General features: G+C 46.2%; 1 protein-coding gene across 3 annotated transcripts in view; it reads left to right on the top strand.

Annotated features, from left to right (window-relative positions):
- AGBL1 (ATP/GTP binding protein like 1) overlaps window positions 1-14,513 on the top strand; it is a 403,598-nt gene that overhangs the window by 24,201 nt on the left and 364,884 nt on the right. For all 3 annotated transcript variants that reach the window (XM_025211966.1, XM_006030348.2, XM_025211967.1), the window contains exons 2-5: window positions 2,330-2,393; window positions 4,697-4,843; window positions 5,668-5,799; window positions 8,671-8,764. In XM_025211966.1, the coding sequence (XP_025067751.1) occupies window positions 2,330-2,393; window positions 4,697-4,843; window positions 5,668-5,799; window positions 8,671-8,764 (437 nt within the window). The remainder of the gene's footprint in view (window positions 1-2,329; window positions 2,394-4,696; window positions 4,844-5,667; window positions 5,800-8,670; window positions 8,765-14,513) is intronic.

The raw sequence follows: 14,513 nt of genomic DNA, 5'->3' as shown, positions 1-14,513 counted from the left end.
TCATGAGTTTTGTTTGTCCGCAGCTTGAGGTGCAGTTCCCCCCAAACTCCTGTACTTATCTCCTTGAAACTTGGCAGGCTTTGTGGCCTCAGCAGGGGCCACCACCCCTGCAGTTTTCAGCCTGCTGTGCCTTAACACACATAGTTGTCATCTATATCATGAGTTTTGCCTGTCAGCAGCTTGAGGTGCAGTTACCCCCAAGCCCCTTCACCAATCTACTTGAAACTTGGCAAGCTTTGTGGCCTTACCAGGGGCTAGCATGCCTGCAGTTTTCACACACACCCCCGCCCCCCCCTGTGGTGTAACACATACACATGACATAAGCTTAGGTTTCAATAATGTAGGGTGCAGTTCCCCTCAAACCCATGCACCGATCTTTTTGAAACTTGGCATGCTTCATGTTCTTAATATAGGCTACCTCCCTGGTAAGTTTAATCCAAATAAGGCCAAAACCAACAAAGTTATAGGTATTTCATTGATTCCCCATTATACCATATGGCTGGATCTCCGAGGCGGCTCTGAAGATTTGGAGCCGCTTTGGCCAGATCAAAGTGGGAACCCGGTCTGGAGCTCCGGATCGGATCCCCGGCATCTGAAGTAGCCAGATCTGAAGCTGGATTGAATAGCTGCCTACTCACACAAGCCTAATTAACTCCCTAAGTACCATCCCATTCTGCTTTTAGCAGTGGAAAAAAGTAATATGTGGTCATGTATCATATATACATACAGTAGGAGGAGTGTATTTAAGTTTCCACTGTCTTTCATATACTCCCTCTGCTCTTTCTCTTAGATAAGAGGTACTTCATTCCTGGTCTTCAGCTACTGCATACTTTGACTGTAAAATGTCTAGCATGCCAGAGGTGGTTGGGGCTCTTCAGTGACTGGTAACATGATTCCAAGCAACTAGTGTGTGTAACCGGAGATTAAGTTTCTAAAACATTTTGAGAAAATTCAGAAAGAAAGGTGTCATATATTTCTGAGACATTTCCATTATTGTGACAATGCTGGTGGAAGGTGAAGTGGCTGTGTTAGATACATTGCAATTTGCTCAACGTATTTGATGTTCCTTTCAAATGACAGGTGCTACATGTATGGCAGGTTTCTATTTTTTTAGGAATTCCTATGGAAAGTATAAGATCCCAGCTTCCCTTCCTTATGACACCACAGACTATAAGCACTTGATCATTCCTGTAGCAGTGAAATCTTTCAGTCTTAAGGACCCCACACAATGTCCCTGAGCATGATCCGGCCTGCAGACCAGCTTCCATGCCACTCGTCCAGTTGGTTGTGTACAAAATGACTATAGAAATTACGCAAAACTTTTATTCTAACAGTCTATCATTCATTTTCGTGCAAGATCTGAATTAGATCCTTTTCATCTAATGCACATCAGTTAGTGTCCACATATAATGTCAATTTAGTCCTAGTGAAACATAGGACTAGTTAACTTCCCTCCTGAAACTCCTGTTTGCTCTGTTGTTGTAGTTACCAGGCTATAGAATCAATGGACTCTCACTGTAAGCTGCACACCCGTGTTTGAAAGCATTTAGGCTGGGTCATTAACTCATCGCATGAGTGCCTCATTGACCCAATGGCCATGTTTTTATGTTCTAAAAGTCTCTATATTGACTTTGAATAATTTAGGTTAGGTCTGAAAAATAAAGAGCTGGAAAAGAATGACTTAGCTAAGAAGAAGATAGGCAATTTAAAAAAACAACATCACCTCAATTCTTTCATCAACAAAGAATGGGATCACTGGGCTTGACTAACACTTGAATATGAGGTTGTAGATAGTAACTGAAGCTGCTCCACATTTCACCTCCTCCTACATTATTCCCTTTGTTAGAGCTGTTGTTAATGCACTGCAGTGTGTGACTTGTTCAGTTCTTGTTCTAAATTCAGCAGTTTTGTTGGGTATGAAAGCAACTCAGATAGTTTGGGGGAAAAGTGATGAATTAAAGCATGAAAATTACAGTAGCTGGGAAATAGGCAGAGGTGTGTCGGTTTGACATGGGATCAAGTGGAGTGATTTCATGATGTTGGGGTTTTTTTTGCTCACTACCTCCACCATGTCCTGATCACTACTTGTAGGAGGTATGACTAGAATGGCACCAGGGACTATTAGTGCATTAGTTACATGGAAATGCTGACATCCATCAGCCAGATGAGATGAGGAATACTCACTATGCATATGGGGACACAAAGGCCTCTGGAGCCCAGAGGCCTTTGCTTGTATTCCAACCCTGAATAGGGTTTTGTAGAGGAGATCCTCTCTGCCTCACTATTTTGAACTCCTTCATAAAGGTGGGTATTTGTGTTCCTGTTGCAGAGTTCCCAGGACAGAGACGTGATCCTGAACATCCTCGATGTTCTCGCTGACCTATTCTCCGTGGGTAAGTAACTGGTGACCTTTGCAGGGTGAAAACAAATTCCTAAGGCTGGGCACACACAGGGCACACTTCCCAATAACTCTGACTTGTTCTTGCCAGGTTGACTGGGCCTGGTTTGTATCTGAAGACCTTCAACTCTTCTTTCTGGGAGACTGGGGTTTTACTTTGCTCAAAGAAAGAGGAAGTTTCTAATGTTATTTTTAATTTTATCATGTAGAGAAAGGACCAAAAAATGTTTTAAATGGTTCCATGTTGCTGGCTTTTTGGTTGTAGCCATGTTGGTCTAAGGACATAGGCAGTTAAGGTCCTTTGGGTAGATGTGATGTCTTCTTTTATTAGACCAAGTGAGTAGCTGGAAAAAAGTTCTTAGCAAGTTTTCATATTAGGGCTGTGTGAAATGGCACCGTTCTGCTTCGCCTTGAGTTTCGATGGAACAGTGTTCAGTTTCGAAGTTCATTTTGATTCGAAAAAGCTGTTCCATTCTGTTCCATTGAAACAGAAAGGCTGTTTTGACGCTATTTTGACGTTTTGCTGGGGACAGGGAGTCAGCCCAGCTGGGATGAGTTCGTTTCCCCAGCACTATGGTCGAAACGTTTCCACTTTCCAAATGTTTTGACTAGCCTCGTTTTGTTTCGAGGCTCTTTTGCAGCCCTTTGTTTCATTTCCATTTTGCTGTTTCTACCTCGAAATGAATCAAAACAGTGTTGAAACGAAATGGCCGGCGAAATTTTGCACAGCCCTATTTCCTATGCCTGACAAAGGGTGACTGCACCCAAAAACTTGCTAAGAACCTTTTTCCAGCTACTCACTTGGTCTAATAAAAGAAGATATTACATCTAACCACATTACCTGCCTATGTCCTTAGATCAACATGGCTACAACCAAAAACCCAGTAGCCTGGAACCATTTAAAACATTTTGGCCCTTTCTCTACATGATAAAATTAAAAATAACATTAGAAACTTCCTCTTTCTTCGAGCAAATAAAAGATATCACAATTACCCAAAGAACCTTGCCTGCCTTAAACGGTGCCATGAATGTCAAGATATTTTACATCCCAGGGGAGCTTGGAAAGGTTCAAAGTCATCAGGGCCACTACAAAGTGAGAACCATGAAACATGAGCAGGAGGCTGACTTCCCAGGCTATGACAACTCAACTCTGTAACAGGCTTCCTCTAATAGCCAAGAGAACAAATGGCTTCTCCTCATCCCCACTTGAATAGGGTAGGAAATATTCTGCAGGGGTGGAGAAACTCAAAAACCCCAGGAAAAGGGTGGGCACAGCATTTTCAAAGGCTCTTCTATTTGTGAAAGTGTTACTACAGGGGCCCCAGTTATGTGGAAGGAAGAGTTGCCAACGGAGCTGAAAACAAAATTAAACTTTTCCCACCCATTCCTCTAAGAAATTTCATTTGAGCAAAAAGTGCCAGCAGTTTAAGTTGCCAAAATTCAGAGCTTTGTGTGCATTACATAGTTTCTACATCCCTGTGCCAAGCTTCTCATATTCCCCCTTCATACTCCTTACTTTACAAAGTCCTGTTAGAGACACTTTTAGTTCAGTGGTGACTCTTTTATAGCCTTCAGTGATATTCCTCCATCAGCTGGGGGGATTTTTTTTTATGGAGAATAGGAAGTACCGTCTCCCCTGAAATATTTTCAGGGGCTGAATATGCCACTTCCACAATCTCCCCAATGTGGGTTACCACAAAACAATTCACAGATGACCAAAGTGCCAGTGGATTGTCCTGTTGACACAGTAGGACCTCCAGAGCCAGCATTGGCTTCTTTGGAGACCTGCTTTGTTTGAGAGCCATCTCCAAAACTTTCCTAGCACTCCTTGTTCTGAGGGAGTGGTCTGTTGAATCTTTATACCTTTAACTGTTTAACTTTTACTGTCTCAGGAAAGAGCACGGAGCTTTCCATTCCTTTGAAAGCTTTGGGTGACTGTGCAGTTAAATAGGCTAGAGAGGAATAAACAATGACAACCTTAGCTGGATGTAGCCTGTAAAGATACCAGCAGCAAGAGCAAGAGACAGCAGAACACATGGCTTGGAGGAGTAGATCTGGGTCTGGACTACAACTTCAGCTTGGGTAGGGTCTGCTTGAAATCCAAATCCAGATGCAGGTTTTGTAAATGCCCCTGCATGTTAAAAAAGTCTGACCAAGAAGGCACTGGAGAGGGTCATGCAGTGGACTTCCACAGATCCCAGTAAGCATCATCTGAACCATGGAAAACTCACTTCTTCCTAGGTTTAAGACTCCTTGGCAGGAAAGTTTAACCTTCTTTTCTAATTTTCCCTTTCTCAGGAACAGATCGGAGAATTCACTACATGATCAGCAAAGGGGGCAGTGAAGCCTTGCTGCAGGCCCTTGTAAATGCTGCCCAGACAGCTGAGCCAGACTACAGCATCCTTTTACCTCTGCTTCGTTTGTTGGCTAAAGTAGGCCAAAGAGGTATTGCTTGCCTACAATTACTTAAAAGCATAGGGAAGGGGGAGGAAAAGATCCAAAAGGTCACAAATGTGGTCAGGACTAGGATCAGTAAGTAATAGCCTGTATCCTTTAATGAGGAGGGACCTTTTCAACTGAATGCTGTCTCAGAGGGAGGGATGGCAGGCTGTAAGAGCTGTAGTGGGAAACTGCGATAGTTTCACATGCTCATGGAAGGAGGCCTGTCCTATGAACATGAGCACAGCTGATGGAGATCATTATGGGTTAGCTGAATTGGTAGACATGCTGCTTTCTGGATCCAGGGTCCCTGGCTGAAAGGACAGGTGGGCAAAATTCCTAACGGAGCTCGTAACAAGCTGCTAAACAGTCTGTTATATAGTACTGATAAAGCCCAGCTGCTGGGTCGTAAGAGGCTTCATTGCAAAATATGATACTTTGCAAAGGCTCTTTCTGTTACTCTGACACAGACTTTATACTCCAATGATGCATTAAAAAGGCATTACTGTGTGTACAGTAATGTATGGCTGTGTTCCTTTCATTTGAGGGACTGTTGTTTAGCAACTAGAGCAGGCCTGCCTGCTTGAGTTCAATGGATGCTGTTTGTATATGGAGAATGAGATGCTGGTAAGTCAAGTGCCTCAGTTTACCCATCTGTAAAAGGGAGAGAGTAGTATCAATGTGCCTTGCAGGTTATTTTGAGGTCATAGCAATAAGTATTTGTAAATGCTTTAGGATCCTGCTGGATGCTTCTGTCCTGTAGCATTTTTCCATCTCTCCTGAAAGCTCTTCTTCATTTACTGTCATTTTATTCCCATTTCCTTTTGTAGACAGGAAGTTTGGGCAGAGGGTGCAGAAGCTGGAGGCAATTGATGTGACCCTGAGCTTGGCAAGGAAAAATCTAGGCCACCACCTGCATCTCATCCACTGTCTCTGGGCCCTGAGGGTTTATGCTTCCAGTGGTACGTATGCTGATTTCCTTCTATTTCTCATGTGGGTAAGATGCTGACCTAGCACCTGATGAAGTAAATTGATGCCTAAAAAAGCTCATACCTTTCTGATCCAGTTAGTCTTTAAGGTGTCACCCTACCTTGCTTTCAGACTAACCACCTTTCTGCTCACATCAGTGAGAGTCAAACCCCTCCTGCATTTATCTTAGTGCAAACTATTGACACCCGTCATATAGGGACTTGTGCATTATTACATATCTGTTGGAGTCTATTTGTGATGATAGATAGCATTGCACACCACAACTAGATTGATCCCAGGTTCAATCCCTTGCGGGGGGGCTACCTCTCAGACAGCCCTTCTATTCTAGTGGTATTTGAGCTTGCCCAACCACAGACTACAGAAAGTATAAATATTATTATAGAAAATAGCCGCAGAAAAGACTATTTAGTTCAGATGATGCAGGGTTGCTCCTGTTGTAGTGCTATCTTAGGGAGTGACCTACTTCTCTCCCCAACATGGTGCTGGAGTACATGACACTCCATGTATTTATCCACACAAGCACTATAATCCCCACTTTACAGGTGGGGAAGCTGAGGCACAGAGAAACACATGACTTATCCCAGGGTGCATAAGAGGCTTGCAGAGTTGCTAGGAACTGAGCACCTGTCCCCTGAGTCCCTAAACCAGGGGACCATCCTTCCTTTTCTCTGTACTGGTCTTAAAGGATGACTCAAGCCATGGGATTTCCAGCACTTTCAGTTGCTGTATATTCGGTCCCTCCTGGTAGCATTTACTCTACAGGTAATACTAGAAAATCATCTTGGTTTCCCCCGTATAGGTTACTCTTTGACCCAGCTGTGCATCTCTAGCTTTCTAAATCATTCCTCCTAAAATCCAGCATTACTGGCTCAGCCCTGCAGGCACAGGAGTTGTTTTCAAGCTATGGGCCTTCTCCAGCAGACAGGTAGTCAGCCTCCAGCAGTTGGTCCCTCTCCCTGAGATAAGCATTATTTGAAAAGGTGAGTGTTACTGAGCCTCTGACACAGACAAGCAGCTATAATATGCTTCAGTTTGGGTTATAGAACTTCACCATCAGCTGCCTCCTGTAACAAGACCTCTCCTCCCTGCCTCCCCCTTCCCCTTTTAAACACACCTGCATCCCAGTTAAGCCAATACCTGCAGAGTCTTTAGCTGTTAACTTAATGTCAGGACCTCGAGGGCTGCTAACTCCTTCTCCAGGTTGTTAGTGACATCTGAGCATCTACTAATGCATGGAGCAGTCTCAAGAAATGGACATACGTTTTTAGTGGAAAATGTGCCTGCATTTTTCTCCACAAAAAAAAATAAAGGATAATTCAGAAATATTTATCTAGCTCTGCTTAATAAAGCTCTTGTCACTACAGTTCCTACATCTCACCTGTGGCATGGTGGGTGGGGATTGATCTTGTGCTGTGCCCTATAGCTAGTGCAAAGGATTTTGCCCAAGCCCTTGTGGAGAGCCCTCTAATTGCCCTGTGCCAGGCAGAACTGGTTCTTCCAGGTTCATGCTCCACCTCTGGGCAGCCTGGGTATGAGGATTGTTTTGGGCTAAGCCAATATTGGTGTGGAATTTGTAGGAGATGATGTTTCCTGGTCCCCAAAATAAACCTCATTGAGTGGAGCAGTAGCGGATCCAGGAGTCTCTGTAGATTTGAAGGTTGTTTGGGGGTGAGAATCTAAGCAGCCAACCCAGACTCGTTAAGATCTCATTGCAGCTGCTCATTGCTCTGTCTTGCTGCCTTCCTAGCCTGTGCCACCAGCCCTGTGTGTGGTATGCGTTGCGGTCTACAGGGAGTGCAGTTCAAGCAGCCTCGTATGCCGCCTGTCCCCCATGAATGGCTTATTATTGTGAAAGTAGCCGGCAAAGCCTTCCAAAGCTCTCCATCAGCAGGATGACTTGGCGGAGACCCGATAGGGGCTGCATAAGTTGATGGGCCCTTTGGCAGCTTCCTGACGGCCAGTGGGAGATGGTTACAAAGCAGCCAAAAATCAGCCCCGGGCTGGCATCCAGGGCTCCTGCTGGCTGCTGACAAGGGGTGTTGATTTCTTATCCTTTCCCCCTGTTAGGATACCTCTGCCATTTCCCACCCTCTCCCCCCGAAAGCTCTTGATTGTTTCCCCGTGGCATTTTCTCTCTGCTTATTCAGAGCACTCTCATTATTAGCATCATCTGTGTGAACCCTGCCCCTCCCCTGCTCTCCGATCTCACTGATTGGTTGAGGGACTGCTGTAGGCTTAGTTTTTCAAGCCAAGCAGCCAATTTCTGTGCAGATTTTTTTTTCTTTTTTTAAATTGACAGACTGCTGCATCTGAGGACAAGAAGTAACAGTGTTACCAAGGGAAGGATTATAGCTAGGAGTGGCTGGTAGGGGACTCTGGTTACACTCTGAAGTACCCTCTGACTTACCAGGGTAGAAATACTGGGGGGTGGAGTAGGATGGACAGAGACCCTTCTTTCATATGCCCCATGTCTTGAATTGCTCTGGGGAAAATGTGATTTGGAGCCCTGTCTTTTGGCTGGGATGTGGCCCCATTTAAACCTAATTTGTTCCTAGAGAATGATTTGTACAGAAGGAGCAGCTCTGAGATACTGGGATGAGTGCAGAGTTAGGCATTAGGAGGTGGCAATTTTATCCTTGACCGTCACTATGTCATTGTTTGACCTTGGATTGCTTTGGACCTCAGTTTCCACATCTGTTAGATGCTCTAAGAGGTCTGATCAGGAGCCCACAGAAACGGGGCAATAATTCTACCTGCTTTAGCTCTCTGCTGCTCATTCTCCAACTGCAGTAACCCAAGCTTTCTGCTGTGGGTCTAACTGCCTTTCTTTCTCATTGGTACAGTTACTGCAGGAACTACCTTGGGCATTAATGGAGCCATGGAGCTGCTTTTCAAAGTCATCACTCCTTATACCAAGAAGCACACCAGGACCGTCAGGTAGGGAGCTGACTTGGGCCTGTCCAGTTGCAGCAAGTATGCCAAGTATAGGGCTGGATGAACAGGTTTAGCTCAGAGCTATGCTGTTGGGAGCCAGCTCTGGATCCAGATGCTTCTAGACATTTGCAGGTGGCTGGAAAAAGCTTGGTTTCACCTGTAAAGGAAATCAGAACTGACCAAAAATGTCACTGCAAATACAAAATGAAGGATTTTAGAGGTACAGAAAGGAATTGCTACTGGGCCATGGTTGTACTTGGTGGATTATATCCAGGGGTGGCCAGCCTGTGGCATTAGGGCAGCCTCTATGTGGAACGTGGTCAATCGGGGAGGGGACAGGTAGCACAACAGTAGATAGGGCAGGTAACAGAAAGCAAACCAGCAAATCAGGCAGGAAGCAGAAGACAGAGCAGTAGACTAGGCAGGGGAAGAGTATGGGCTTTTGGGGAGGGTATGGGGCTCATTTGTTTCACCTGCCAAAAAGGTTGCCCCCCCACTGTGTTTTATTTCCATACTAGGGCAGGGGTTTTTGGCCTTTTTTAATGACTGTACCCCTTCTCTCAATGTTACAGCTCATGTTCCCTTTATTTGTTTTCCTTGTTTTTAGGGGGGTGTGTGCAGATTGAGGTCCCTGTGGTGAGGGAGAGGGTGGGGCTGGGGCTGCACAGCCGTGAGCAGCTCATTCTGGAGGTGCAGGGGGGAGGGGTGGCTCCTGTCCGTGCATGCACCTTGGGAGGGCATGGGGGCATGTGCCTCTGGATCTGTGCTCAGGGTGGGACAGACTGGCCCAGCGGTGGGGAGGGAGTGGGGCTGGGGGCTGCCCAGCTAGGGTGGGGTGGAAGACTGAGCTGCATGTAGGGTGGCTCCTACAGCTGTATGCACCCCAGGAGGGCACAGGGCATGTGCTAACATATCTGTGTGCAGGGCAGGGTGGGCTGCCACTGCAGGCTGGGGCCGGTGCCAAGCTCTTCCCGGCAGAGGGCTGGGCTGCACTCAGGGTGGGTGGCGGTGGCACTGGGAGGGGGGTTGTGGGGGCTATGGCGAATTGTTGGGTGGCTGCAACCCCCCCGCCACCCCCAATACTTCCCTTCCAGCACCTCTTCTTCCTGCTCCAAGTGCTGCCTGGCCCAACCACCACCAGGAAGAGCCTGGCACAGCCCTGGCCCCAGCCTGCTGCGGCAGCCCACCCTGCCCTATATGCAGATCTGGGGGCACATGCCCCTGTGCCCTCCTGGGGTGCTCACAGTGGCAGGATCCACCCCCCATGTGGCTCAGTCAGCCGCTCCACCTTGGCTGGGCAGCCCCAGCCCCACTCCCTCCCCACAGCTGGGGGTCTCGATCTGCCCCCGCCCTTCTCTCACAACACGCTTACCCGCCAGACCCAGCTTCTCCCCTGGTGGCCTCCATACTGCACTGCAGCTGTGCACACACAGGTGGCATTTATCAGCCACATTAGGTCTGCGTGCTCCCTATGACTTTTAAATACCCCTAGGGGTATGCGTACCCTCGGTTGACAACCACTGTATTAGGGACTTGTGTTCAGGTCCCAGCATCGATTCCCTGCTTCCCCGCGTCCGGTGGTAACGAGCCCCTTATATCCGTCTCCAAGAGCCTCTCGCCACAACCTGGCAGCTCGGGGTCAACCCACTATTGGATCTGGGGGCTTAACGAAATGTTCCCCTAGGTCAGATTGACAGGGTGGGGTGTGGGGAGGGGTAGCTTTTCTTTCAGGTGTGGGGTGTGATCCTTTTCCTAGATACTCTCTGAGTGTGTATAAACTGATTACTTGTCTTCCAGTGCAGTGGTGGCTGTTGGTGTGTTGTAGGGTGCTCCTGCTGCTTGTGGCTTGTGCTCGTCTGTGAGTGTTTGGAGTGGACTGTTTTTAGGCATTTTCTGATAAATGGTTGTCTCTGAACTGGGCAAATGGATCTGATGGCTTGGGAGGCCCCTGCTCTTCCTTTGTTCCTTGAAGCCAAGGTTTGTCTCGTAACTCTCAGATGTGATCGGCCCAAACAGGGGTTTCTGGCAGGAAGGTGGGCTGGGATCCTTGCCACTCCAAATAAAATCCTTGTGTCAGGCACAGTCTGGGGTTATTTCTAGCACATGCTGACTGTTGTTTCAAAGTGACTTTTCCTGTAGAGAACAGCCCTGCCTTGCATCTCTGGCTTGAAACTGAAGTTAGCCATGCAGCTGTCTGTCCCTGACCAGTTCTTGGGACAAGATTTATGATGCCTACACACCTATGACAGAGAGGGAACACGTGGGTGAAGACAAACATCCTTGGCTTGGCACCAACCCAGCTTGTCACAAGCCATAGAGAGGTTGCATGCTTCAATGCATGTTTGTACAGCGCAGAGCGTGCACAGCCTGTCTACCAAGGCAAGGTCATGCACTTTGGTGTTTCGGATGCACAAGCTCATTTAGACATGTGTTCCCGTGTTTGCTTGTCGAATGCAAAGCACATGCTCTTGAGCCTACATGCCCTGAGATGGAGGGGAAATTAGCCCACACAGTCATGGACTGGTCTTTGATTTTATCCTGAGTGGAGCTAGTTCAGGGACTAAGTGAGTGGCTCTTGTGTTGGTGCTGATGGTAGTACTGCGGCAGATAGGCTGGGTATAGACTAGACAACAGACTAGACAGCTGTATGCTGAGAAATCTTCAAAGGAGAAGAGCAATTAGGTATGTATGAATTGTGCCCAAATCCTGGGTTTGCTATCCTAGACAAAAGCATGGGTCCAGCATCCTGTCTAGTCAACAGCAAATGCATGTTACTCTAGAAGAGGGTGGCCTTTTAAAAGAGGCTTACACATTGACCCATGCTGCTATCATCCTGGCAGTGCATTGCCTTGACAGCACTTGACAATAAGATTTCTGAGGACTTTTGAACTGGTCTGCACCATTGGCCTTGTTCGGTGCTTGGTTCTTAATACCCCAAGTGGGTCCAGCTGGTGCACTGCATCTTGCAGCTGCCTTGTTAGCACAACTCAATTCACTTATGCTGTGGTTGCCTTTTTGGCTTTCCAGGGGGCTGTGAAGAGTTTCAAGCAGCTTTGCAGCTTCTGCTTCTCTTGACAGGGCACATGTAATCCCTGGAGAACTTTACTCCTAGGGTGTGGGGAGACAAGGATGTTTTCTGCAGTGTGGTTCTGTTCTCACCTGCTCTGAAAATATTGTTCCCTGTATTCCCAGGCTGTTGGAGCACCCTGCAACATTCCTCTCAGGCCTTGGATTATGATTTATCTCTCTAAGACTCAGGGCCATGGGGGAATTGGTTTACATGATGCAGCATGGCCTAGAATGCATTTCCTCCAGAGCACCTGGGCTCAAATACTGTAGCAATTGCAAATGATTGATGTGTCCATGTCCACACTTAACTTGGAAAGCAAATTCCACTCACTCCTCTGCTGTCCTTTCCGCTGAATTGTTTGTCTGTGATTGGAATAGCGTTAGTCACAGTAGTACGATCATCTAGCTCTGCGCTCTAGCTGGGATACTGTGTGTGACTGGCCCTGCACTGGTATCAGTTTAGAAGTATAGTGTGGGATTGACTAGGACTCTCTTTTATTTTTATTTTTTAATGTGAATTTTGTACTAGTGAAAGATCCATGGAAAGTGAACTTCTCAGCCCACAGCACAGGCAGAAGGAATGCAAGCTTCCTTCTTTGGCTCCTACCCTACCTGGAATGAATGAAGACTTCCGTCTCCATTGTTCAGTCACTTACTGCGTCTCTGCTGAAAGTCACTTTTTGGGTCTTTTGAAGTAGCGTAGGATATGAGTTGAGGCTATAAAATTCATTCCATATATTGGCAGAAGGGAAAATGGAGGGCCTTTCAATAAACCTTGGACTTGATCTGTTCTTGATTTTTCTAGATTGTACTCAGAAATATTTTGGATTTGTTTCACAAATCCAAATCCCAACAGCTATTTGGGACGTTTCTGCCTTTTATTTTCACAAAAACATTTAGTTTATGAAAAATCAAAATTTGCTTAGGAAAACTTTCAATTTTGCCAAAATTGTTTTTACTTTGCCCCCCTTCCTTTCCATTGGACAAATCCAACCAGAATATTTTGTTTGGATTTAGGTGAACTCTAAGCCATGTGTTTTTTGTTTTGGGTTGTTTTGCATTCAGCTGTGTCTGCCTGAGCTGCCATGCAATCAGGACTTGTAGTAGATGGTATATTTTATTAGACCGAGAAGATTTTTGCAAAAAATAATTCTTTAATTGCAAGCTTTCGGGCACAAACACCCTTCATCAGGCATTGGAGAAAAATTGTAAAAGTTCTCCTGGGTAGAAATGAAAGTTCATATTTCATAGGATTTCACAGAGGAGTCAATAGGTGGAAAACTCCTCTGGGCAGTCAGTTCCTAGCTGGTATGGAGCCTCTTGCCTCCTGTGAGGATCTGTGATGATGCAAATCACTTTGAAACAAAGGCAGGAGCAGTGTTTTGGGTTTCAGGTGGTCACAGTTGCTTCCTGCTTGGGAAAACATGAAGATTTCATTTAAAAAATGAGCGGCCATGGTGCTTCTTAGAAGCTGTAGGTCAAATAGGTCACCAAACCTATACCCCCATGAAGCACTTGTCCCCATTCTGTTTCAGTACATCGTGGGAGATGTAGTTCAGCCCTGTAGCTAGCTCATAGAGAAGGAGGCATGGGGTCTACAAACTATCATTTACTTGAGGTTTAACTAACATGATCATTAATTAGCAGGAGTCTGGTAGACCCCTAGGGAACCTTCCTGGAGTCCATCACTGGTGTTGTATTTTAACACCAAGGAGTTAGGAGCAGTGAGTGGCTGCACTAGAAACAGCTTCCTGTTCATCAATGGAAACACTGTGAACATTGGCCTAAATCTGCTGGTTTAAAGGCAGTTTGCAGTCAATTTAAAGACTTTTTATTTTTCTCTCTCACTCATAAGGGACAAAGGGTTGTGTTCATCTCGCCTTATTTGGTGACATTGCTTTCATTCTGTCCCACAGAGGGAGAGGGAAGAGGTCTCAGGAGACACTGTTGGCATGAATGTAGGGCTCAAGATGGGATAATAATCCACCATGAAGGGAGGGCTGAGGATCCCTTTTCTCTTGAGCTCCAAAGGAAGCTTGGGATGGTGACAGTCTGAAAAATCTCAGGCATCCTCACAATTTGCCAGACTATGGAGGAGGGAATATGTGTAAATACATTTTTTTGACCAACCCCACTTAGAAATCCCTAGAAGAGGAAGAATAACTTGCTGTGGTTGGCAATGAGAACATAGGTTTCTTTTTAGCTTCCAGGAGGAAACTTGGAGAGCAGTAGTGGATGACCTGGGGTGAGGTGGGTGGACCTGGCTTATTGCATGATCCCTATGGGCACCTACTCCTCCCCTTCTCTTTGCCCTTGACATCTTATTTTTTCAGAGCTACATGCCACCATGATTTGCCTTGCTGCCTGGAACAGCCTGCATCTCTGGGGGCTGATATTACCCTCACTTTGATCAGCTGCCAGGAATGCAGCATGGAAAATGCACCTGCACCATGTCCTCTCCCATCGATATACCATTTTTCTACTGGCCCAGTGAGCATAGGGACCAAGGTCACTTTAAGAATCCACTCTGTGGAGCACTAGGATCAGCGCTATTTATTAAGCCAGCTAAGATAGGGAAACAAGATACATAGTTCTATTTATTTTTTCCAGCAGCAAAGCCCTATGTTATTTAGATGCAGACTCTCCTATGCTCCAGTCTGTTTTGTCTGGATGTATGCCAAAT

This window comes from Alligator sinensis, unplaced genomic scaffold, assembly GCF_000455745.1.
Source record: "Alligator sinensis unplaced genomic scaffold, ASM45574v1 scaffold857_1, whole genome shotgun sequence".
In the NCBI taxonomy this organism is placed as follows: Eukaryota; Metazoa; Chordata; order Crocodylia; family Alligatoridae; genus Alligator; species Alligator sinensis.
Note: the sequence above shows the minus strand (reverse complement) of the source record. Positions and strands in the feature narration are given on the sequence as shown.